A 26,856-nucleotide genomic window follows, 5' to 3' on the forward strand; every position below is an offset into this window, starting at 1 on the left:
ATCTAATAATCCTTTGCAATGTTCTTTGGTTGAAATCTAATAATCCTTTGCAATGTTCTTTGTCTGAATTCTAATAATCCTTAGTAAAGTTCTTTGTCTGAAATCTAATAATCCTTTGCAATGTTCTTTGGTTGAAATCTAATAATCCTTTGCAATGTTCTTTGTCTGAATTCTAATAATCCTTAGTAAAGTTCTTTGTCTGAAATCTAATAATCCTTTGCAATGTTCTTTGGTTGAAATCTAATAATCCTTTGCAATGTTCTTTGTCTGAATTCTAATAATTCTTAGTAAAGTTCTTTGTTTGAAATCTAATAATCCTTTGTAATGTTCTTTGTCTGAATTCTAATAATTCTTAGTAAAGTTCTTTGTCTGAAATCTAATAATCCTTTGCAATGTTCTTTGGTTGAAATCTAATAATCCTTTGTAATGTTCTTTGTCTGAAATCTAATAATCCTTTGCAATGTTCTTTGGTTGAAATCTAATAATCCTTTGCAATGTTCTTTGTCTGAATTCTAATAATCCTTAGTAAAGTTCTTTGTCTGAAATCTAATAATCCTTTGCAATGTTCTTTGGTTGAAATCTAATAATCCTTTGCAATGTTCTTTGTCTGAATTCTAATAATCCTTAGTAAAGTTCTTTGTCTGAAATCTAATAATCCTTTGCAATGTTCTTTGGTTGAAATCTAATAATCCTTTGCAATGTTCTTTGTCTGAATTCTAATAATTCTTAGTAAAGTTCTTTGTTTGAAATCTAATAATCCTTTGTAATGTTCTTTGTCTGAAATCTAATAATCCTTTGCAATGTTCTTTGTCTGAATTCTAATAATCCTTAGTAAAGTTCTTTGTCTGAAATATAATAATCCTTAGTAAAGTTCTTTGTTTGAAATCTAATAATTCTTAGTAAAGTTCTTTGTCTGAAATCTAATAATTCTTAGTAAAGTTCTTTGTCTGAAATCTAATAATCCTTTGCAATGTTCTTTGGTTGAAATCTAATAATCCTTTGTAATGTTCTTTGTCTGAAATCTAATAATCCTTTGCAACGTTCTTTGGTTGAAATCTAATAATCCTTTGCAATGTTCTTTGTCTGAAATATAATAATCCTTAGTAAAGTTCTTTGTCTGAAATCTAATAATCCTTTGCAATGTTCTTTGGTTGAAATCTAATAATCCTTTGCAATGTTCTTTGTCTGAATTCTAATAATCCTTAGTAAAGTTCTTTGTCTGAAATCTAATAATCCTTTGCAATGTTCTTTGGTTGAAATCTAATAATCCTTTGCAATGTTCTTTGTCTGAATTCTAATAATTCTTAGTAAAGTTCTTTGTTTGAAATCTAATAATCCTTTGTAATGTTCTTTGTCTGAAATCTAATAATCCTTTGCAATGTTCTTTGTCTGAATTCTAATAATCCTTAGTAAAGTTCTTTGTCTGAAATATAATAATCCTTAGTAAAGTTCTTTGTTTGAAATCTAATAATTCTTAGTAAAGTTCTTTGTCTGAAATCTAATAATTCTTAGTAAAGTTCTTTGTCTGAAATCTAATAATCCTTTGCAATGTTCTTTGGTTGAAATCTAATAATCCTTTGTAATGTTCTTTGTCTGAAATCTAATAATCCTTTGCAACGTTCTCTGTCTGAAATCTAATAATCCTTAGTAAAGTTCTTTGTCTGAAATCTAATAATCCTTTGAAATTCTCTTTGTCTGAAATCTAATAATCCATTGCAATGCTCTCTGAAATCTAACACTCTTTTGTAATGTTCTTTGTCTGAAATCTAATATACCTTTGTAATGTTCTTTGTCTGAAATAAAATAATCCTTTGCAATGTTCTTTGGTTGAAATCTAATAATCCTTTGTAATGTTCTTTGTCTGAAATCTAATAATCCTTTGCAACGTTCTTTGTCTGAAATATAATAATCCTTAGTAAAGTTCTCTGTCTGAAATCTAATAATCCTTTGTAATGTTCTTTGTCTGAAATCTAATAATCCTTTGAAATTCTCTTTGTCTGAAATCTAATAATCCATTGCAATGCTCTCTGAAATCTAACACTCTTTTGTAATGTTCTTTGTCTGAAATCTAATAATCCTTTGTAATGTTCTTTGTCTGAAATAAAATAATCCTTTGTAATGTTCTTTGTCTGAAATTTAATATTCTTTTGTAAAGTTCTCTGTCTGAAATCTAATAATCCTTTGTAATGTTCATAATGTTCTTTGCTTGAAATCTAATAATCCTTTGTAAAGTTCTTTGTCTGAAATCTAATAATGCTTTGTAATGTTCTTTGTCTGAAATCTAATAATCCATTGTAATGTTCTTTGTCTGAAATCTAATAATCCATTGTAATGCTCTTTCAAATCTAAAAATCCTTAGTCAAGTTCTTTGTCTGAAATCTAATAATCCTTTGTAATGTTCTTTGTCTGAATTCTAATAATCCTTTGTAATGTTCTTTGTCTGAAATCTAATAATCTTTTGTAATGTTCTTTGTCTGAAATCTAATAATCCATTGTAATGCTCTTTGTCTGAAATCTAGCAATCCTTTGTAATGTTCTTTGTCTGAAATCTAATAATCGTTTGTAATGTTCTTTGGTTGAAATCTAATCCTTAGTTAAGTTCTCTTTCTGAAACCTAATAATCCTTAGTTAAGTTCTCTGTCTGAAATCTAATAATCCTTTGTAATGTTCTTTATCTGAAATCTAATAATCTTTTGTAAAGTTCTCTGTCTGAAATCTAATAATCCTTTGTAATGTTCATAATGTTCTTTGCTTGAAATCTAATAATCATTTGTAATGTTCTTTGCTTGAAATCTAATAATCCTTCGTAATGTTGTAATGCTCTTTGCCTGAGAGCTAATAATCCTTTGTAATGTTCTTTGTCTGAAATCTAATAATCCATTGTAATGCTCTTTGAAATCTAATAATCCTTTGCAATGTTCTTTGTCTTAATTCTAATAATCCTTTGCAATGTTCTTTATCTGAAATCTAATAATCTTTTGTAATGTTCTTTGCCTGAAATCTAATAATCCATTGTAATGCTCTTTGTCTGAAATCTAATAACCCACTGTAATGCTCTTTGAAATCTAACAATCTTTTGTAATGTTCTTTGTCTGAAATCTAATAATCCTTTGTAATGTTCTTTGTCTGAAATCTAATAATCCTTTGTAATGTTCTTTATCTGAAATCTAATAATCTTTTGTAAAGTTCTCTGTCTGAAATCTAATAATCCTTTGTAATGTTCGTAATGTTCTTTGTCTGAAATCTAATAATCCTTTGCAATGTTCTTTGTCTGAATTCTAATAATCCTTTGCAATGTTCTTTGGCTGAAAGCTAATAATCTTTTGTAATGTTCTTTGCCTGAAATCTAATAATCCATTGTAATGCTCTTTGTCTGAAATCTAATAATCCATTGTAATGTTCTTTGAAATCTAACAATCTTTTGTAATGTTCTTTGTCTGAAATCTAATAATCCTTTGTAATGTTCTTTGTCTGAAATCTAATAATCCTTTGTAATTTTCTTTGTCTGAAATTTAATAATCTTTTGTAAAGTTCTCTGTCTGAAATCTAATAATCCTTTGTAATGTTCTTTGTCTGAAATCTAATAATCCTTTGTAATGTTCTTTATCTGAAATCTAATAATCTTTTGTAAAGTTCTCTGTCTGAAATCTAATAATCCTTTGTAATGTTCGTAATGTTCTTTGTCTGAAATCTAATAATCCTTTGCAATGTTCTTTGTCTGAATTCTAATAATCCTTTGCAATGTTCTTTGGCTGAAAGCTAATAATCTTTTGTAATGTTCTTTGCCTGAAATCTAATAATCCATTGTAATGCTCTTTGTCTGAAATCTAATAATCCATTGTAATGTTCTTTGAAATCTAACAATCTTTTGTAATGTTCTTTGTCTGAAATCTAATAATCCTTTGTAATGTTCTTTGTCTGAAATCTAATAATCCTTTGTAATTTTCTTTGTCTGAAATTTAATAATCTTTTGTAAAGTTCTCTGTCTGAAATCTAATAATCCTTTGTAATGTTCATAATGTTCTTTGCTTGAAATCTAATAATCCTTTGTAAAGTTCTGTCTGAAATCTAATAATCCTTTGTAATGTTCGTAATGTTCTTTGAGATCTAATAATCCTTTGTAATGTTCTTTGTTTGAAATCTAATAATCCTTTGTAATGTTCTTTGTCTGAAATCTAATAATCCTTTGTAATGTTCATAATGTTCTTTGGTTGAAATCTAATAATCCTTTGTAATGTTCATAATGTTCTTTGCTTGAAATCTAATAATCCTTTGTAAAATTCTGTCTGAAATCTAATAATCCTTTGTAATGTTCGTAATGTTCTTTGCTTGAAATCTAATAATCCTTTGTAATGTTCTTTGTCTGAAATCTAATAATCCTTTGTAATGTTCTTTGTATGAAATCTAATAATCCTTTGTAATGTTCATAATGTTCTTTGCTTGAAATCTAATAATCCTTTTTTAAAGTTCTCTGTCTGAAATCTAATAATCCTTTGTAATGTTCGTAATGTTCTTTGCTTGAAATCTAATAATCCTGAAATCTAATAATCCTTTGTAATGTTCTTTGTCTGAAATCTAATAATCTTTTGTAAAGTTCTCTGTCTGAAATCTAATAATCCTTTGTAATGTTCATAATGTTCTTTGCTTGAAATCTAATAATCCTTTGTAATGTTCTTTGGTTGAAATCTAATAATCCTTTGTAATGTTCGTAATGTTCTTTGCTTGAAATCTAATAATCCTTTGTTATGTTCTTTGCCTGAAATCTAATAATACTTTGTAATGTTCTTTGTCTGAAATCTAATAATCTTTTGTAAAGTTCTCTGTCTGAAATCTAATAATCCTTTGTAATGTTCGTAATGCTCTTTGCTTGAAATCTAATAATTCTTTGTAATGTTCATAATGTTCTTTGCTTGAAATCTAATAATCCTTTGTAATGTTCTTTGGTTGAAATCTAATAATCCTTTGTAATGTTCGTAATGTTCTTTGCTTGAAATCTAATAATCCTTTGTAATGTTCTTTGCCTGAAATCTAATAATCCTTTGTAATGTTCTTTGTCTGAAATCTAATAATCTTTTGTAAAGTTCTCTGTCTGAAATCTAATAATCCTTTGTAATGTTCGTAATGCTCTTTGCTTGAAATCTAATAATCCTTTGTAATGTTCGTAATGTTCTTTGCTTGAAATCTCATAATCCTTTGTAACATTCTTTGTCTGAAATCTAATAATCTTTTGTAAAGTTCTCTGTCTGAAATCTAATAATCCTTTGTAATGTTGTAATGCTCTTTGAGATCTAATAATCCTTTGTAATGTTCTTTGTTTGAAATCTAATAATCCTTTGTAATGTTCTTTGTTTGAAATCTAATAATCCTTTGTAATGTTCTTGCTTGAAATCTAATAATTGTTTGTAATGTTCTTTGTCTGAAATCTAATAATCCTTTGTAATGTTCTTTATCTGAAATCTAATAATCTTTTGTAAAGTTCTCTGTCTGAAATCTAATAATCCTTTGTAATGTTGTAATGTTCTTTGTCTGAAATCTAATAATCCTTTGTAATGTTCTTTGTTTGAAATCTAATAATCCTTTGTAAGTTGTGGAAAGCAAGACAGGAGTACAGAAATCAGAGATCTGTTGTTGTTGTTTTTTGAGCTTTAATGCCATTTTTCAGCACAGGATAGGCTATACATGGTGGCCAGTATTAATGGTGGAGGAAGAACAAAGGGAAATCCCCAGAAAAAACACTGACCCACGAGAAGCTACTGGCAAGCTTTCTCACGTACCCACATTGGCTGAATCCGAGACTCGAATCAGCGCAGACAGAGGTGAGATGGCAGTGATCCGTAATGGACAGCACTTTAGACCACTCGGCCACTCAGGGCCCTGAAACCAGAGATTATGACTCCTATAATGATGATAAAGATGACTAAACACAACTTATATGACATCTCAAATTTAAAACTGCATAAAAAATTTGGGTGAAATTATCCTGAATTCAATATTGGAAACCAAATTATTCATGGATAGATGGACAATGTGATTACAGCAGAGCCCTAACTTGCCCATCAGCTAATAAAACCTTTGCACTCAGTAATATCTTAATAAAGTTATAAATAGTGTATAAGTTACATGACTTTCCAAAAAGACATTTATGCAAAATATTTATACCGTTGAACCAAAGCCACCAGAGCAAAAAACATTTTCCCTCACTAGTGAGACAAAATTTTAAAAATACTAACTGTTACATCCGTGACAAGGACTTTTGTTTTCCCTTGGTTGGGTTTGATTTTGACTGGTAGTGGTGTGGAGGTATGGAACGTTTGAAACACACGTTTATATGCCTCAAAACCATAGCTGATGATCTCCTGTACGCTGTGAAGGTCTAAAAATACAGCAAATTGAAAAAGGTTATATCTGGCATTATACTGCATTTAGTGCATCAGGTTAACATTACCTACCATGCAAATATACAGCCCTCCCTCATTCTGAATCTTGGTTGCTGGAGTGCACAACATTACCTACCATGGAAATATACAGTCCTCCTCATTTTATATCTTGGTTGTTGGAGTACACAACATTACCCAGCATGTAAATATACAGCCCATCTCATTTTAAATCTTGGTTGTTGGAATGCATTACATTACCTACCATGGAAATATACAGCCCTCCTCATTTTAAATCTTGGTTGTTGGAGTGCACAACATTACCTAGCATGGAAATATACAGCTCTCCTCAGTTTAAATCTTGGTTATTTGAGTGCATTACATTACCTACCATGGAAATATACAGCCCTCCTCATTTTAAATCTTGGTTGTTGGAGTACACAACATTACCTACCATGGAAATATAAAACCCATCTCATTTTAAATCTTGGTTGTTGGAGTACACAACATTACCTACCATGGAAATATACAGCCCTCCTCATTTAATATCTTGGTTGTTGGCGTACACAACATTACCTACCATGGAGATATAAAACCCATCTCATTTGAAATCTTGGTTGTTGGAGTACACAACATTAACTACCATGGAAATATACAGCCCTCCTCATTTTAAATCTTGGTTGTTGGAGTACACAACATTACCTACCAAGGAAATATACAGCCCTCCTCATTTTATATCTTGGTTGTTGGAGTACACAACATTACCTACTATGGAAATATACAGCCCTCCTCATTTAGAATCTTGGCTGCTGGAGTGCACAACATTACCCAGCATGGAAATATACAGCCCATCTCATTTTAAATATTGGTTGTTGGAATGCATTACATTACCTAGCATGGAAATATACAGCCCTCCTCAGTTTAAATCTTGGTTATTTGAGTGCATTACATTACCTACGATGGAAATATACAGCCCACCTCATTTTAAATCTTGGTTGTTGGAGTACACAACATTACCTACCATGGAAATATACAGCCCTCCTCATTTTATATCTTGGTTGTTGGAGTGCACAACATTACCTACTAAGGAAATATACAGCCCATCTCATTTTAAATCTTGGTTGTTGGAGTGCACAACATTACCTAGCATGGAGATATACAGCCCTCCTCAATTTGAATCTTGGTTGTTGGAGTGCACAACATTAGCATGGAAATATACAGCTCTCCTCATTCTGAATCTTGGTTTTTGGAGTGCATAATAGTATCTACCATGGAAATATAAAGTTCTCCCTCATTCTGAATCTTGGTTGTTGGAGTCCATAATGTATATAATAAACCATGGTTCAGCAAAAACTACATATGTACCAAACAGCAGTATAGCAATAATGATCAAAATTTGTCAAATAATGTTTGAATACGGAAATAATGACATCATACTAAGCCTTTTGTTGTTTTCATTAGACTTTGGTATCACACTACATGAGGTACTATACAATTTCGTATTTTGCATAAGGTTAGATTTTTAAAGAAAAAAAATTCCCAGAATTTCATCACTGGTTATACTAGCTATTTAAAAAATACCTTGTATTATCTTAGGTTTTGTTCAAAGAACATTAACTTCTTTTTATGTTGGTGTTTGGTTGATGGGTGTAATATGGGTTATGGAGTATACAGATGTACAATTTCCAAAAGTATAATATCCAAAGAAATTTCAGCTACAGTATATGAAAGGTATGCCAACATTCTCTCAAATGTGCATGTTGCAAATGTAAACAACTTAACCTTACATCCTTCACTCTCTCATAAGGTCATAATATCTGTAGAGTGCCCACATGTAACAAGGGAGAGCTTTATCTGAACTAATTGAGGAATTCATTCAATTGTTGGACTGATCAAATAAATGATAGTGACAAATTGAACAAGTGGCAACAATGGTGACTGCATTAATGTATATGCAGAAAACGATACTCCTTTATATTAAAAGCTGTTTACATCTTGCCCATATCTTTAAGGATTCCAGCAGCTGCAAGTATCCTATTTTTAAGTCTTTTTGTATATATCTTGTGAATATCAGCTTGTATACCAGTTACTGAGTGGCATCTTGCAGCAGGAACTGAGTGGCATCTTGCAGAAAGAAAACGTGAATATGAGCTTGCATATCAGTTGCTGTGTGGCATCTTGCAGACAGGAAATATGATTAGCTTGTATACCACTTACTGAGTGGCATCTTGCAGACAGGAAATATGATTAGCTTGTATACCAGTTACTGAGTGGCATCTTGCAGACAGGAAATGTGAATATCAGCTTGTATACGAGTAATTGAGTGGCATCTTGCAGCAGGAAATGTGAATATCAGCTTGTATACCATTTACTGTGTGGCATCCTGCAGCAGGAAATGTGAATATCAGCTTGTACACCAGTTATTGAGTGGCATCTTGCAGCAAGAAATGTGAATATCAGCTTGTATACAAGTAATTGAGTGGCATCTTGCAGCAGGAAATGTGAATATCAGCTTGTATACGAGTAATTGAGTGGCATCTTGCAGAAAGGAAATGTGAATATGAGCTTGTATACCAGCTGCTGTGGCATCCTGCAGACAGGAAATATGATTAGCTTGTATATGAGTTATTGGGTGGCATCTTGCAGACAGGAAATGTGAATATCAGCTTGTATACGGGTAATTGAGTGGCATCTTGCAGAAAGGAAATGTGAATATGAGCTTGTATACCATTTACTGTGTGGCATCTTGCAGACAGGAAATGTGAATATCAGCTTGTATACAAGTAATTGAGTGGCATCTTGCAGAAAGGAAATGTGAATATGAGCTTGTATACCAGTTACTGAGTGGCATCTTGCAGACAGGAAATATGATTAGCATGTATACGAGTTACTGAGTGGCATCTTGCAGACAGGAAATTTGAATATCAGGTTGTATACCAGTTATTGCATGGCATCTTGAAGACAGGAAATGTGAATATCAGCTTGTATACCAGTTATTGCATGGCATCTTGAAGACAGGAAATTTGAATATCAGCTTGTATACCAGTTATTGCATGGCATCTTGCAGACAGGAAATTTGAATATCAACTTGTATACCAGTTATTGCATGGCATCTTGCAGTCAGGAAATTTGAATATCAGCTTGTATACCAGTTATTGCATGGCATCTTGAAGACAGGAAATGTGAATATTAGCTTGTATACCAGTTATTGAGAGGCATCTTGCAGATGGAATATTTCCTAGTAATGAACTTGTGTGACTCCTGTTGACCTTGAAAATGTTGTAAAAATCACTAAAACTATCAGTTTGGGGAATTTATTTAAGAAAGTTTCTGATGCAAGCGTGCAAGATGTAGGATATGACATGTACACTTATAGAACTTCTAAGTCTCTGAGAGCATGAAAGCTCATTTAAATTTGACAAAATCAGGTGCAGTGCATTCAGAAATTCAAAGACATATTGTGACAGGAAAGTTTGACCAGGGCCTTTGGTCAAGGCATGCAGCTTTGAACTAAAGTTTCAGTGTAGAAACTACTAGTATATTCTTATTAACCTACCAAGACTATGACCTCTGATCTCCAGACCTCAGATTTTATAGGTTTTATCCAGAAAAAGAATAAATTTATTTAGAGATAAAGACCTTGCTTACTGATGACATCAATTGTTATGTCTATAAAATAGTTTACCACATATACTCGCTTATAAGTCAATGATTTTACTGAAAATTTGGTTGATGCAGATTAGTGATCATCTTGTAAACACAACATACCAAAAATTTAATAAATCTTGGGGTAATGTTGGAAACTCATTATCTGCAATACACAAAAATAATGTCAATTTAGTTATTTTCAAGTTTTTTAAAATGTTTTTATGTCACTTTTCCCCATTCAGAAATGCATATATGTTTTACAAAATACTTTAACTTAAGTTATTTGGATTTTAATAATTTTAAAATATTACATGAAAATGAAATACTAACCACTGCTTAGTGAAGTTTCCATCAATGTTGTTTACCATGGATGTTTACTAGCAAGTATATTGCTTCATTTTGGTGCAAGCCCCAACAACTTGTATTTTTATTAATATTTATCTTTTGCTGAATGAACACTATGTTTGACACAATAAAAGGTTTGATTTAATGTACTTTTCTTAATAATTTTCCGTAATTTATATTTAATTCCCAAGTGATATGCTTTGTAAAGGCAGTACTCACTTTGTTTCAAGTTGACAATCATTCTAATAGTCATAAATTTAAAACAGGTACTTGTAGAACTCTGCAACATAAGCACCCCCATGCATTTAATTAGAACAAATTGTACGTTGTCAGTGTCATATTCCACTCAATAATATAATTGCTTTTTATACTGGTGTTGTCATTATCTTTGCTATCTATTAATCCAGTTTGGCTTGTTTATTTTTCCCAAGGGCTCCTCTGACTCACTGATGACAAATCCTCCTTTGAAACTAATCTCACTTGCTAAATACACCCTGACTTATAGGAGGGTCAAAGAGAATTGGTATTTTAAAGCCCTAAAAATGAAGGCTTGACCTATAGTTGAATTGACTTATAAGTGAGTATGGAATGTAATCGCTATAACATCTAAAAAAAGCAACAAACAACACAACCATTTAACAACAATCAAACCCAGAAAATATTTACCACTTACTTATATTATAATTTAACTGATTACATGTAGTTGAAGTAATACACAATGCATCCTTCTCTGACCCCTTGAACTAATACACAATGCATCCTTCTCTATCCCCTTGAAGTAATACACAATGCATCCTTCTCTGGCCCCTTGAAGTAATCCACAATGCATCCTTCTCTGGCCCCTTGAAGTAATACACAATGCATCCTTCTCTGGCCCCTTGAACTAATATACAATGCATCCTTCTCTGGCCCCTTGAACTAATACACAATGCATCCTTCTCTGGCCCCTTGATGGGCCCATCTTTGTCTACTATGGTTTCTCTGCCCAGACATGTTGTCATTGCAGCCAGTATATGTTAATCAGGTAGTAACTAAATTTAGATATGTTGTCATGTTGAACACCAGATGACTGAGTTGGAGCATATGATAAATATTGTGTCAATTGGGGCTGCATTTATATATTAAATTGGGGACTTTCATTACAGTTACAGTGTTCCATAGTTATTGTTGTTGTAGGGTTTAACGCCATTTTTCAGCACACTATAGGCTATACATGGCAGCCAGTATTAATGGTGGAGGAAGAACGCAGGAAAACCCCAGAAAGAACCACCAACCCACGAGAAACTACTGGCAAGCTTTCTCACATACCCACAATGGCCAAATCCAAGACTCGAACCCACAGAGTCAGAGGTGAGATGGCAGCGATCTGTAATGGAGAGCGCTTTAGACCACTCGTGGCTCCCTGTTCCATAGTCACTGGGCTCTCTTCACTTCATTTGGGCCATTGCCAAGTTTCATGCATTCACAATTTTGTATTTGACCCCAATTTGTGTCAGTACTTAAATGTACTCTACTATTATACCCAGATATACTTTATACCCGCTTCCTACAGTGCATGTATGGAGTATCAGCTGATGTTTGTTATCACAGCAGTCCTCAGGATCAGACTTATCGAGTTAGGGTTATCAGTGTCTCTATTTACCTTGAATCAGCTCCTTGCAGCTGCACATTCAAAAAAGTCAGACACTATTTATAACCCTACAAATTCCCCAAGTCCCTCTTCCTGGTGTTTGTTATCAAAGTAGTCCTCAGGATCAGACTTATCGAGTACGGTTATCAGTGTACCTATATACCTTGAATCATCTCCTTGCAGTTCCACACACATACATTGTTGGACACTATTTACAACCCTAAAAACTCCCCCAAGTCCCTCTTCCTGAGGTATTCCTATAGAAAAAAATTCAAAACTTGGTTGATGCAGTATGCTGTGATGGAATTTGTCTCAAGTTTTATATGTACAATAAAGTTTCTATTCAACCTATGTATTGTGTGTTTAAACTAAAAAACTGAAACAGCTCATTTACCCTAGGCACTGAAACAAACAGCTCATTTACCCTAGGCATTGAATCAGACAGCTCATTTACCCTAGGCATTGAAACAAACAGCTCATTTACCCTAGGCATTGAAACAAACAGCTCATTTACCCTAGGCATTACAGATTAATGTCTTTGAAAAAGATTTCTTATTATCTCATTATGGGGTGTTATGTAAGAAGGGGAATTACCACCATAATTCTACGCATGTATTTTCTATTGTTCCTTGATGCATTATTGTAACTGGCTGCTTGCAAGTGCTACTTTCATAATTCTATCCTTGTATATTGTTATCATTGTTCATGCAAACTGTACATGGCAGTTTGCAAGTACTACTTTCCTTCTGCATTACTGTAATTGGCTGCTTGCAAGTGCTACATTCCTAATTCTAGTCATGAATTTTCTATTCCTAATTGATGCAAGCTGTAAATGGTATGCATAAGTGCTTAGATCTACTTTCCTTCTGTGTCACTGTATCTTGCAGTTCATATCCTATGAGTGGCCCTTGCATCCTTTTGTTGATTTCCAGAACTTATCCCTGTATCAACACCCTGGTTGTGGGGTAGAGGACTTCATCCATCTGGACATTAAACAGAAGGTTAGATAATAAAGGCTGTGCTTTTAGCTTGGCCATATGGTGATTCTTCAGGAAGTGCTGGCAGGCACCAAGCTGCATTCTGCCAATTGGGCTGGCAGCTGTGGTTACGGCATTGGCCAAAGTGTGTTCAGTGGCCCTGCTCAGTAATCAGGCCATTCTTGAGACTAAATCTCATGCATGCCCTGAGGTATTCAGAGTGGGAGAAGATAAGCTATGCTCTGTCAGTTGGAAGACAGCTAGAGAGAACTCAAGTCCAACAATGAAGCCACAGCAACGATATTGCTCACCAACTGCTGAGTGTCAACGATGGCCATCCAATCCATACATATGGAGTGTGGCTGTGTAATCTCCAAAGTGGCGATATCACTGTCAACTGCTGGGGTTCTTAATGAAAGAGTGGTGTGAGGCAAAAGTAGAACTGATGATGAAGGAAGGTCAGAATGTCTGTAACTCTCGCAAACTGCAAAATTAACTGAAGTCAGAATTTTCCATTCTGCCATAAGATCAACTGATGCTGGAGCTCCGGTACATGTTGTTGATGGAGTGGAAGGTGTAGGACAAAGCCCCAGGGGTGGAAAACATCCTAAATGGAGGTTTGGAAGGCTGAACCTTCCCATGCTATCAGATTGTGTAGAACAGACGATGTTACTGGAGAATAAGCAACATCATCTTGGTTGTGTGAGGTGAGGTTAAGGTCCCTTGTAATACTTGGGACTTACCTACTGAAGAGTGATGAGGTCTGTTGCTCACTTAACTCATAGAACACCCTGAATTAGAAACTGACTTGAAGACAGTCACTGAGTAAAGAGGCTCTTCTTATGGCAGAGTATAGAGAAATATATGATCCATGTAACCTGTCCATATGTCTGCTGAATGAGAGGGAACTTGGCTGTTTGTTAGCTCTGTCCCTCACCGTTCTGTAAGAGAAATCAAGTTGGACCCTGAGGATGCAAGATAGAGGGAGTTCCAAAAATGTTGAGTCCTGTGGTGGTGACTTGGATGCCAGAGCTGATTCCAAGCATGTCAATGTTCACTGCTTCATGGCTAAAGGGTAACTATCTCCCTTGTCCTCATAAAGATTCACACTGAGGAAAACGTCAGCATACAGACTGCTGATGTCTTTGTTCTGAACTGTGTGTTGTTTGCACTTTGCAGATAATTCTAATCTGTAAGACAAAATAGAGCAAAACACATAAAACTTTAGCCCTGCACCTGTCTTTGGAACATAATATCCGTACAGAGCTAAAGCATGAATGGGTTGACCCAGAAATTGATAACAGACAGTCTAAAAAAACAATGAAGTGAAATATAATGACAACACCCCCAGCAAAGAGGAGAAGTTATAACCTTGTGGGCCTGCACATTTTGAATAACATGTGGGCACAGATATATATCAAATGAAGGTAATACCTGAAAAAAGTGATAGCAAATGATCTCAATGGTACCTATAAGGAAGGAATCATGAAACATGGTGTTCCAAGGCTGAGGATACTAAGTAAATAAACTCACTAGTATATACCAGAAAAGATGGAATTCTACACATACATGTATAAGGAGTTTCTTAGCATAAAGACATACACACATATAAATAATGCAGCCCAAACTAGTGAAGTTGCATAGGCTATCGATGAGAGCAAATAAGGGTTCATTAAATATGATGGAATATTTATGCAGATAAACATGACTCAAATGTCACCCACAGAAACATGCATGTGCAGGATGTGATTGAATAAACCATGTATAGAAAGTGTTGACCTGCACTTGTCCGACTAGAATGGAAGCAATACAGAAATATAAATGAGTGTCTACATTACACACATAAAACCTTCAGAGAATAGGGAACTGAGGCACTATTGAGGTAATACTTGTAGGGAAGGAAAGGCACATAGACCACCGTTACAAGTAAAAACAATGAAGTTGGGGTCTGGATGCTACAAATCCCTTAGAATAGAAAATCACCAATATGTACCCATTTGTAAAAGAATTACACATATAGGAGTTATATAAGGGCTAGAGACTAGCACATATAAAATAATTAAAGCCCAAACTGAATGAGAAGTTGCTTAGGCTCCCCATGCAAGTAACCAAATCTGTGTTGGCAAATTGTAAATTGAAAACTTTGTTGTGATAGAAAGAGAAAAAGTTGGAAATATAGCTGGACTATACTTTCCTTAGAAGCGAAAATTTTCTCCAACTTATGGTGGTATGTCTTCCTTATAGATTCTGACTTTTGCAAGGTCTCTTGTGACATGCACAAGTGGGAGTAGAAGCTGTGGTATTTTAAGGCTTTGCAACCAAGTCTTATACCTAAGAGGAGATCACTCTGCCTGACTGCCACATAAGTCAGCAGACAACTTTTAGCTCCCTTATAATAAAAATAATAATAATGAGGACTTTGTATAGCGCCTAATCTTTAGACAACACCTATAAGATAAAAAGAATATATAATGATATGATTACAAACACAAACACCATGAAATTAGAAAACATAGAAAAATACATGCTGAGAATATTTAAGGTAGGAAACATTATTAGGTCTGTAAGTTTATTCTTGCAGTCAAAATAAGTGAGTTTTGAGAGCACTCTTGAATGGGATCACTGTGTCTTTGTGTCTAAGTTCAGTTGGCTATTCATTCCACATTGCTGGGCCCTGGTATGCAAAAGAAAGTTGTCCCTATGACTTTGTTTTCATAGTGGGAAAATAATGAGTATACGATTGTCAGAAGAGGAGCATAAGTATCCTGCTGGTGTGCACACATGGGTGAGGTCGGATAGGTATGTTGGACTAGAGTCCATCAGCACAGAGAAACATAGCACAGAGAACAAATTTTGTGTTTGATTCTGGATTGAATGGATAGCCAGTGTAGGGTACAGAGCAGCGGGGAGGTGTGCTCTCATCATGGTACTCTAAGTATGATCCAAGCAGCTGTGTTTTGAACTTTTTGGAGTAGATATTGAGATGAACCAGACAAAACTGAGTTACAATAGTCCAGTCTTGAAAGTACTAATGAACACACGTATTTTTGTGGCATCAACTGAAAGATATTTGCGAATGGAGCTCATGCATCTCAGCTCAAGATATGCAGCCTTGCATATGTTCATGACATATTGGTGCAGCGTGAGAGTACTGTCCAGAGCAACACCTAGGTTTCATACTGATTGTGTGAATTTAATGTTGGTGTTGCTGATATTTATTGTTTGAGGTAAAGGATGTGAATGAGAAAATCTTTGTGTTGTGATCAGAATAGCCTCAGTTTTATCATCATTCATCTGCAGCTTGTTACATGTCATCTATGATTTCACATCAGAAATGCACCTCTCTGCACCTTGGATGGTAGCATCAACTTCAGTTGGGTAGCTAGATTTGTATATTTGGGTGTCATCAGTGTACAGTTGGTGAGATACTGGATGATGACTATGACACTTGAGAGCGACTGAGTGTATAGAATGAAGACAACAGGTCCAAGAACAGACCCCTGTGGAACACCACAACATAAATCAACTGGGCTGGAGTGTATTCCATTTGCAGACACAATTTGTGTCCTGTTGACCAAGTAGGACTTGAACCACAGTAAGGCTGTGTCATGAATGCCAAATACATGCTGGAGACGGTGAAGTAATATATCATGGTCTATTGTGTCAAATGCTGCAGACAAATCAAGGAGGGTGAGGACTGTAATCTTTCCGCTATCCAAAGCAGAGAGAATCTCATTAGCTACGTTTAGAAGAATATATTCAGTATGTGGCAAGTGCGATATGCAGATTATACATTGCTAAAAAGACTGTTTGAATTATGGTCTAGTGTTGGTTTCTTCAGCAGAGGCTTTACAATGGCAGTTTTGAAAAATGATGGGAATTCCCCGGATGAGAGAGTTATTAATAACATCAGTTAGTGAAGGCAATACTGGATCTAAGCACTCAAGCAGCAGTGATGTTGGAATTGGATCAAGTTCACATGACTTTGGTGCACTCTTCATCAGGATTGTACGTATGAAATCCATAGAGACAGGTTCAAACACTGCTAATGGTTGCCGCTCAAATTCTGTATCCCAATTGTATGGTGACGATGAGTCAAATGAAATTGTGGTGTCAAGCTTATCTCTAATAGTTATCCCTTATGCTAAAAGTAGTATCTGGATGGGCTGGATTTACAGTAGTAGTACATGTAGTATGATGGGGTAACATTTCAAGAAAAAATGATCCCTCTTGGTTCCTAGTCCCAGTATCTTGCATGAATGTCTGTTTGTCCTGCATTTTTTCAATTGGGAGATTCATCAAAAGGAACCAAAAATGTGCCCTTTATAGGACTGAAATAAAGTTTGAAAGTGTTTTGCAATACCAAAGACACACAATGTATGACATCTTTCTTTATGTACATAAAAGCTCTGAAAGTATCTGAAAAGATGGCAGAGAAGAGCTCATTAATATTTTCATTGGATTCATAGGAAGAATATATTGCAATACAGTGTAGTATGTAAAGTCCATACAAAGTTTTGACAAGAACTCTGTGATTTAATTTCTTCTAGAATCCTGCCTTGGTGCTGACACTTTAGGTCATAAGGTTTGGAGTCAGAGCACAGTTAACATAACTTCAACAGCTAGGACAGCAGTTGCCTAAGTCTGATTTCATCTTGAGCTTTTTGAGTTTCAGATCAAAATATTCCAAATTTCATCCCTTAGTTGACAGTTCATTCTCTCTGTGCTTGTCTTTCTTGTTCTGAAATGTCAGTGTATTTTCTCCCAATGACCTGAGGACATTGCGTTTTTTTTTATCTATCTCCCTTACACATGTATATGCCTATACCAATCATTACTGAAAATACACTTCCCCAATGCTGTACATTTGACCAACTTTTTCAGCCTTCTGGGCTCTGTTAACATAGTATCTATTTTGTCATATAATCCCAAAATAAGGCTGACGAGGAAAAGCAACCCAACCAGATATCACACTGAGCACATAAGCAACCAAATATGAAAGTGAGGCAGAACAAGTTTTGTACAGTCTTTATTACCTATTTTTTCTTTTCTTTATTTTCTGTAAAAATAAAACATATAAATGAGGTGCTTTTATTACAAATTGAAGCATTTTTGAAAAACTACTCTGCATCTTTAAGCAGTTTTCCAGTACTTTTCAATGTGACCATCACAAATTTCAAGCACTGTTGAAGATGATGCAAACCCTGGTTATGTGCTAAATGCAAAAGCTTAACCGAAGCCAGTAAAATGTGAAAAACAGTTTACAGTGACATTCTTTAGTGGTAAAGCTACAGTACAAAGTGAGATGCATAGAATTACATAGTTTGAACAGTAATTGAGAAATAAAACACAACAACATTTAACAAAAATCAGTGGAGCATGAAATAGTGACCAACTTTTATTATAGAAGTGTAGCACTCCTCAAAATGCATCCCCTCACCTACTTTCACAAATCTAGATATAACAACAGGGTGCTAAAAAAAATTGTTAATCTTGAGCTAAATGCAAAAACATAATCTAAAAGAGTAAATGTAAAATGTAGGTCATAGTGACATTCCTTTGTGTTACAGGTATGATACTAATACATCTAAATTTGAGACATTCCTTTGTGTTACGGGTATGATACTAATAGATCTAAATTTGTGACATTTTCTTGTGTTACGGGTAAGATACTAATAGATCTAAATTTGTGACATTCCTTTGTGTTATGGGTATGATACTAATAGATCCAAATTTGTGACATTCCTTTGTGTTACGGGTATGATACTAATAGATCTAAATTTGTGACATTCCTTTGTGTTACGGGTATGATACTAATAGATCTAAATTTGTGACATTCCTTTGTGTTACGGGTATGATACTAATAGATCTAAATTTGTGACATTCCTTTGTGTTATGGGTATGATACTAATAGATCCAAATTTGTGAAACAGTTCTGGTACTCACCAAGATGCATTCCATCAGGAAATTTAATGATTTCAGGTATAACAGTATATAGTGTGCACAAAGCTTCAGCAAAATTTAATCAAATGTACAAAATAAACCAACGACCCACCCAACAAGTCCTCTTCTAGTGAATGATGCTGCTACAAAAACCCACCCCAATCTGTGGCCCAGTATCAAGGACCTAGGAAGAAGTTAATGTTGTTGTTTTGGATTTAATGCCACATTTCAGCACATGATAGGCTATATATGGCAGCTAGTATAACTTTTGAGGAAAAACCTTGGTAAGAATCAATGACCCATGAAATGATACTGGCAAGCTTTCTCACATATCCACACTGGCCAAGCTTTGAATTGAACCCATGTGAACAGAAGTGAGATGGCAGTAACCAGTAATGGTGAGCACTTTTGATGGTAGCAATCGGTAAAGGTGAGCACTTTAGATGTCAGCAATTGGTAAATGTGAGCAAGTTACATGGCAGTAATAGGTAAAGGTGAGCACTTTAGATGGCAGTAATTGGTAAATGTGAGCAAGTTACATGGCAGTAATTGGTAAAGGTGAGCATGTTACATGGCAGTAATCAGTAAAGGTGAGCATTTTAGATGGCAGTAATTGGTAAATGTGAGCAAGTTACATGGCAGTAATCGGTAAACGTGAGCACTTTAGATGGCAGTAATTGGTAAATGTGAGCAAGTTACATGGCAGTAATCAGTAAAGGTGGGCACTTTACATGGCAGTAATTGGTAAAGGTGAGCATGTTACATGGCAGTAATCGTTAAAGGTGAGCACTTTAGATGGCATTAATTGGTAAATGTGAGCAAGTTACATGGCAGTAATTGGTAAAGGTGAGCATGTTACATGGCAGTACTCAGTAAAGGTGAGCACTTTATATGGCAGTAATTGGTAAAGGTGAGCATGTTACATGGCAGTAATTGGTAAAGGTAAGCACTTTAGACGGCAGTAATTGGTAAATGTGAGCATGTTACATGGCAGTAATTGGTAAAGGTGAGCACTTTACATGGCAGTAATCGGTAAAGGTAAGCAAGTTACATGGCAGTAATTGGCAAAGGTGAGCACTTTTGATGGCAGCAATCGGTAAAGGTGAGCACTTTAGATGGCAGTAATTGGTAAATGTAAGTTACATGGCAGTAATTGGTAAAGGTGAGCATGTTACCTGGCAGTAATCAGTAAAAGTGAGCCCTTTACATGGCAGTAATCAGTAAAGGTGAGCACTTTAGATGGCAGTAATTGGTAAAGGTGAGCATGTTACATGGCAGTAATAGGTAAAGGTGAGCACTTTACATGACAGTAATCAGTAAAGGTGAGCACATTAAGTGGCAGTAATCGGTAAAGGTGAGCACTTTTGATGGCAGGAATCGGTAAAGGTGAGCACGTTACATGGCAGTAATCAGTAAAGGTGAGCACTTTAGATTGCAGTAATTGGTAAATGTGAGCAAGTTAATGGCAGTAATTGGTAAAGGTGAGCACTTTACATGGCAGTAATCAGTAAAGGTGAGCACTTTACATGGCAGTAATCGGTAAAGGTGAGCATGTTATATGGTAGTAATTGGTAAAGGTGAGCACTTTACATGGCAGTAATTGGTAAAGGTGAGCATGTTACATGGCAGTAATCGGTAAAGGTGAGCACTTTACATGGCAGTAATCGGTAAAGGTGAGCATGTTACATGGCAGTAATTGGTAAATGTGAGCACTTTACATGGCAGAAATCAGTAAAGGTGAGCACGTTACATGGCAGTAATCAGTAAATGTGAGCACTTTACATGGCAGTAATCAGTAAAGGTGAGCACTTTAAATGTCAGTTATCAGTAAAGGTGAGCACATTACATGGCAGTAATCAGTAAAGGTGAGCACTTTAGATCACTTGGCCACTTGGGGTCTTAAACTAGGAACCAAGAATAGTTAATATTCTGTGAGGGTGTATATATGTATATACTTTTGTATTGTTTCACTTCAAAGATTCATTTTTGTTTCCACAGAAGCATACACTACAAGTTACTTCCGAGAATTCTATCAATCATCTTCTGTGCAAAAATACTTCTCTTGGGATAAACAACTTACACAAAAATTCTTTCTTCATTCGAGTAGCTCTTAGAACAATGGACACTTTATGAAACAATCATGTTAGTTGCATTTCTTTTACATTTAATGACCACCAAAACCATAAATAACAAAAGTAACATGAATGGCACAATACACCTCATGTTTAATAGTCTATTGTGTAGATGCTATCAAGGCTGACCAATGAGTCTCAGTGATCTCAGCCTTTGATAAAGGTGTGCAGTCTTGAATCAAACCCATTGTGTAGAAACTGTTTTCTTATTAACACATAATGACAGTGGCTTTTAGTAGCCAAATGGTTTCTTATTAACACATCATAAAAGTGGCTTTTAGTCCCCAAAGCAGTTTATTTAATGCCCTTAGTGCAAGCCATACATAAAGTTTTGTTAGGAAACTTATTCAGCAAGCATGTATTTTCTCAATGTCACAATGACTCTGACCTTCAACCATTTGACCCCAAACTAAATAGTCCTCTTCTATTAATTAATTGTGTAAACCATCCATAAACTTTGGTCAAGTTCAAACAGGCATGGGCAACTTCCTCCAGGGTGTGGACTGGATAAGGATTTTTAATGCCACACCCTATGATGTAAATTAACAGATAAAACTATGTTATGGGCCAGATCTGGCCTGTATGCCATATTTGCCAATATCTGTTCAAGATCATATACAAAATACATTTTTCTCCTTTCAGACAAAGTAACCCTTGTACCATAATTATTAGGCTTCTTCATTATCCAAAATTAAAGTCACCTACAAACTTTGGTGAAAGCACACAGTCAAGAACAGAAATTTTTGTGCTGAAACCAGTTTTCTTATTTCAGTCATACTGACCTTCTTTGCTCCTTTTGATCCCAAAATCAATTCCTAACTGAGAGTGACACTGACAATGTTTGCATGCAGTCTGTGATAAAGATATTTTATGTTACTCTGTGAAAACCATTTTACTTCGGAGTCAGTGACACTGACCACTGACTTCAGAATTAATAGGTTCTTTTTTTTTGCACCCAAAGTACAGACCATTGATAAAGTTTTGGTCTGTGATGTAGATCTAATCTTATGGTGTGGAAATCATATTTGTTCTTCCAGTCCTGGTGACCTTGACATTTTGCCCACCAAATTGATAAACTTCTTACTTTTGCCAACATGAACTTACATATAAAGTTTGGCAATGACAGTTGCTATGAAAAGTAAGTTATTATGCATGGAAGCTCTTCCAAAATGCAGGCATATAACAAGATTGAAAATCCTCATTAAATCAACAAAATGCAGGCATATAACAAGAGTGATAATCCTCATTAAATCAACAAGAGGCAGGCATATAACAGTAGTGATAATCTTCATTAAATCAACAAGATGCAGGCATATAACAGTAGTGATAATCTTCATTAAATAAAACAAGATGTAGGCATACAAGATGCAGGCATATAACAGTAGTGATAATCTTCATTAAATAAAACAAGATGCAGGCATATAACAAGAGTGATAATCTTCATTAAATCAAACAAGAAACTGACATATAACAAAAGTGATAATCCTCATTAAAGCAACATGATGCAGGCATATAGACACAAAATAGACCATGATATATTACTTCACCATCTCCAGCATGTATTTGGCATTCATGAAACTGTGGTTCAAGTCCTACTTGGTCAACAGGACACAAATTGTATCTGCAAATGGAATACACTCCAGCTTAGTTGATCTATGTTGTGGTGTTCCACAGGGGTCTTTTCTTGGACCTGTTCTCTTCATTCTGTACACTCAGTCACTCTCAAGTGTCATAGATCATCATCCAGTGTCGCACCAGTTGTACGCTGATGACACCCAAATATACAAATCTAGCCACTCAACTGAAGTTGATGCTACCATCCAATGTGCAGAGAGGTACATTTCTGATGTGAAATCATGGATGACATGTAACAAGCTGCAGATGAATGATGATAAAACTGAGGCCATTCTGATCACAACACAAAGACTCTCTCATTCACATCTTTTACCTCAAACAATAAATATCAGCAAAACCAACATTAAATTCACACAATCAGTATGAAACCTAGGTGTTACTCTGGACAGTACTCTCACACTGCACCAACATGTCATGAACATATGCAAGGCTGCAAATCTTGAGCTGAGATGCATCAGCTCAATTTGCAAATATCTTTCAGTTGATGCCACTAAAACACTTGTGTGTTCATTAGTACTTTCAAGACTCGACTATTGTAACTCAATTCTGTCTGGTTCATCTCAATATCTGCTCCAGAAACTTCAGAAAGTTCAAAACACAGCTGCTCAGATCATACTTAGAGTACCACGATTAGAGCACACCTCCCTGCTGCTCTGTACCCTACACTGGCTATCCATTCGATCCAGAATCAAACACAAAATTTGTTCTCTGTACTAAGTTTCACTGTCGGACTCTAGTCCAACATACCTATCCGACCTCACCCATGTGTACAAACCAGCAAGATACTTACGCTCCTCTTCTGACAATCGTATACTCATTATTCCAAGTATGAAAACAAAGTCATATGGACAGCGTTCTTTTGCATACCAGGGCCCAGCAACGTGGAATGAATTGCCCAATGAACTTAGATACAAAGACACAGTGATCACATTCAAGAGGCTCTCAAAACTCACTTATTTCGATTGCAAGAACAAACTTAAAGACCTAATAATGTTTCCTACCTTAAATATTCTCAGCATGTTTTTTAATGTTTTCTAATTTCATGGTGTTTGTTTTTGTAATCATATCATTATATGTTTTTTATCTTATAGGTGTTGTCTAAGGTTGTAAAGCGCTTAGAGCTTCTAAAGATTAGATGCCATACAAAGTCCTCATTATCATTATTATAACAAGAGTGATAATCCTCATTAAATCAACAAGATGCAGCATATAACAAGAGTGATAATCCTCATTAAATCAACAAGAGGCAGACATATAACAAGAGTGATAATCCTTATTAAATCAACAAGAGGCAGACATATAACAAGAGTGATAATCCTCATTAAATCAACAAAATGCAGGCATATAACAAGAGTGATAATCCTCATTAAATCAACAAAATGCAGGCATATAACAAGAATGATAATCTTCAATAAATCAACAAGATGCAGGCATATAACAAGAGTGATAATCTTAATTAAATCAACAAGAGGCAGACTTATAACAAGAGTGATAATCCTCATTAAATCAACAAAATGCAGGCATATAGCAAGAGTGATAATCCTCATTAAATCAACAAGATGGAGCATACAGAGTATACCACAGTCATTAAATGCAGGAAGCTGATTGTTACTTACAGTCAACAACATTGGACACCACCAATCCAACGGCATCTGTTGATTCTGGTGAAAGCTGAAAACAAGAAGAAAAATTACTTATTATAGATTTAATTCTCCAAGGCGAAAATGCTATAAAGATGCAAGAGTATATTTTTACAGCAACTAAAATAATATTTCTGAAACTTTTCTGAATCATTTCAGTGAGATATTTTAACTGAGAACCAGTCACGCAAAGAATTGACAATTACTAGAGCAAATGAACAACCCCACCATGGCACAGCAGCCATATTGATAGTCAGTTTGCATTATTTTCATTTAAAACAAGCAAGGCACAAAAAAAACTTTTCTGATGATAGCCCAATCTCAAAATGACTTTCCATTACTGATGAACATCATTAACAAAATATTTTCAAGATAGCAGTGGCCAAACTGGACATCTGATCAGCACCATTTTAAGTCTAGGACAAATTTCTTGTGATCCCATGCAGTTATGATTTTCATTTTTGAAGAGTAACAATAATAAGATTTTTAAGATGGCTGTCATGATGGCCATACAGATAACAAATTGCCACAATCTCCATTTTGGATCAACCCATCATCATAAGAAGTCTTAAAGTGAAAACCCCATGTTGATATGGCCATCCATTTTGGAGGGGTAGCAACAAAATGACTTTCAAGATGGCTACTGTAAATGGCTAAAGAATGTGCAAATTTTTGTTCACCACACCGTTTTTATTTAGGATCAGCCAGACATCAACATAAGTTTTATAACAAAACCCCCAATTGTTGTGCCTGGGAAAAGTAGATATTGCAAAAGTTTCAAGATGGCTGCCATGGTGGCCATACTGAATATTAGATTGTCACTATTTTCACTTAAGGCCAACTGGATATGATATGAAGTCTTTTAGTGAAAACCATATGTCAATATGACCATTCATTTGAGAATTCATTCAGGAAGAGAATCAATAACAAGAGTGTCAAGATGGCTGCTATGGTGTTTATAATGATGTGCAAGTTACACTATTTTCATTTAGTTCCAACTTGATATTAAAAAAAGTCTTCTGATGAAAACCCCATGTCAACATTACATCATTCAAGAGGAGTAGCTATTACAGTTTCAAGATGACTGCTGTGGCAGGCATATTGGAAATCAGATTGGCACCATTTCTATTTGGGACCAACTAAACATCTCAAAAAAGTCCTTTTAACAAAAACCCCATATTTATACGACCATCCAATTATGAGGAATAGTGACAACAAGGTTTTTATTCAGGAGTAGAACCAAGAGTTTCAAGATGGCCACTGTTGTGTCCATATTGCATTTCAGATCAGATCCATTTTTCATTTAGACACTGGTCTATGGAGCTCATAATACCGTATAAGCCCTGAGAGATGATGGTACAACCCAATGGTGGAGTCCATGTAAAACTTAAGAGTATTATAAAGAAATTCCCTTAAGGTAGACACTAAACCCTGCTTCAAAACTTATCTTAGCATATAGATTGATTAATAAGAGTCAAGTGTGAAGGCAGAGAATATGTTGATTATTGTGATGTAGAGGTCATCTGTGCTGGGACTTGTGACCTTTAAGGTTTATGGCACTTCTTATATTACTTAGCCTGACAAGGACCTGTAGCTCAAATCCTGTGATGCCACAAAGATTCAGCATCCAGTAGAACAGCCTCAATAGGCTCTTCCTGCAGGCATTCCTACAAAGATGTAGTAGCTGCACTAACAGAGCCATCGACAGCTAAGACAAAAATAAGCTCCCAAATGAGGATGCAGTGAACTTGCTGGTGTGTGAGGCTACAGTGACTGAAGTGCATGCTTCATTCCACAGCCTTGAGCATCTTAACAGATATGACTGATATCCATAGCTTAGTACAGTGACCAGTGGCTAAATCCTGTACTAGGTGCCCAGTTACAGGTTAAAGGTTGAGTGATGACAATGATTAGGAGAAGTCTCTATCTAAGGGAACAGACAATTTTGACCGCTTGAATGAGCTTACTCTCAATAGGCAGGATTTGTTTTGGGGTGTCACTGACTTCTTTGAAGTTGCATCCAATCCCTCTTGGGATAAAGAGGTGGTGACCTCCTTGCACCTGGAAGTGCAAGAATTAGGACTGGGTTAGGCAGCCATCTGAGAAGTGTTAAGAAAGAGATTCCCACTTCTTTAAGAGTGATGGCTCTCAGCAAGATCCCACAAAGCATAAAAGGGGCAGTTGTTTAAGTATTCATTCTTGGTACAGACTATGTGGAGTGGTTGTCCCACACTTGTAAACTTGCTGTGACATTGTTGCATGGATGAAATAAAATGCCAAACAACAACAAAAATCCAGAACAAAAATGACAACTGTAAAATAACCCTAACACTGGTATGAACTTGGATTAAATTCAAGGTAACACTGCTAAACTAATGCGTTCACAGGACAAGGTCAAAAATCAATTAAATGGCAAAATGAGACACTTTTAAAGAATTAAAAATGCAAGGATTGGAGATTAAAAGTAAAATGTAATGAAAGAAGTATATTAATGAATGGAACTGATGGCAAAGGACACTTAGATTAATGACA

The 26,856-nt window shown here is 35.2% G+C and overlaps 1 protein-coding gene across 3 annotated transcripts in view; it reads right to left on the reverse strand.

Annotated features, from left to right (window-relative positions):
* LOC149789476 (uncharacterized) overlaps positions 1–26,856 on the reverse strand; it is a 287,180-nt gene that overhangs the window by 130,009 nt on the left and 130,315 nt on the right. For all 3 annotated transcript variants that reach the window (XM_089971479.1, XM_089971480.1, XM_089971478.1), the window contains exons 17-18: positions 24,301–24,355; positions 6,231–6,373 (exon numbers count right to left, since the gene is read on the reverse strand). In XM_089971479.1, coding sequence (XP_089827605.1) covers positions 6,231–6,373; positions 24,301–24,355 — 198 coding nt within the window. The remainder of the gene's footprint in view (positions 1–6,230; positions 6,374–24,300; positions 24,356–26,856) is intronic.

The sequence above is a fragment of the Sinohyriopsis cumingii genome, chromosome 10 (genome assembly GCF_028554795.1).
Source record: "Sinohyriopsis cumingii isolate HCF-2022 chromosome 10, ASM2855479v2, whole genome shotgun sequence".
NCBI lineage: Eukaryota > Metazoa > Mollusca > Bivalvia > Unionida > Unionidae > Sinohyriopsis > Sinohyriopsis cumingii.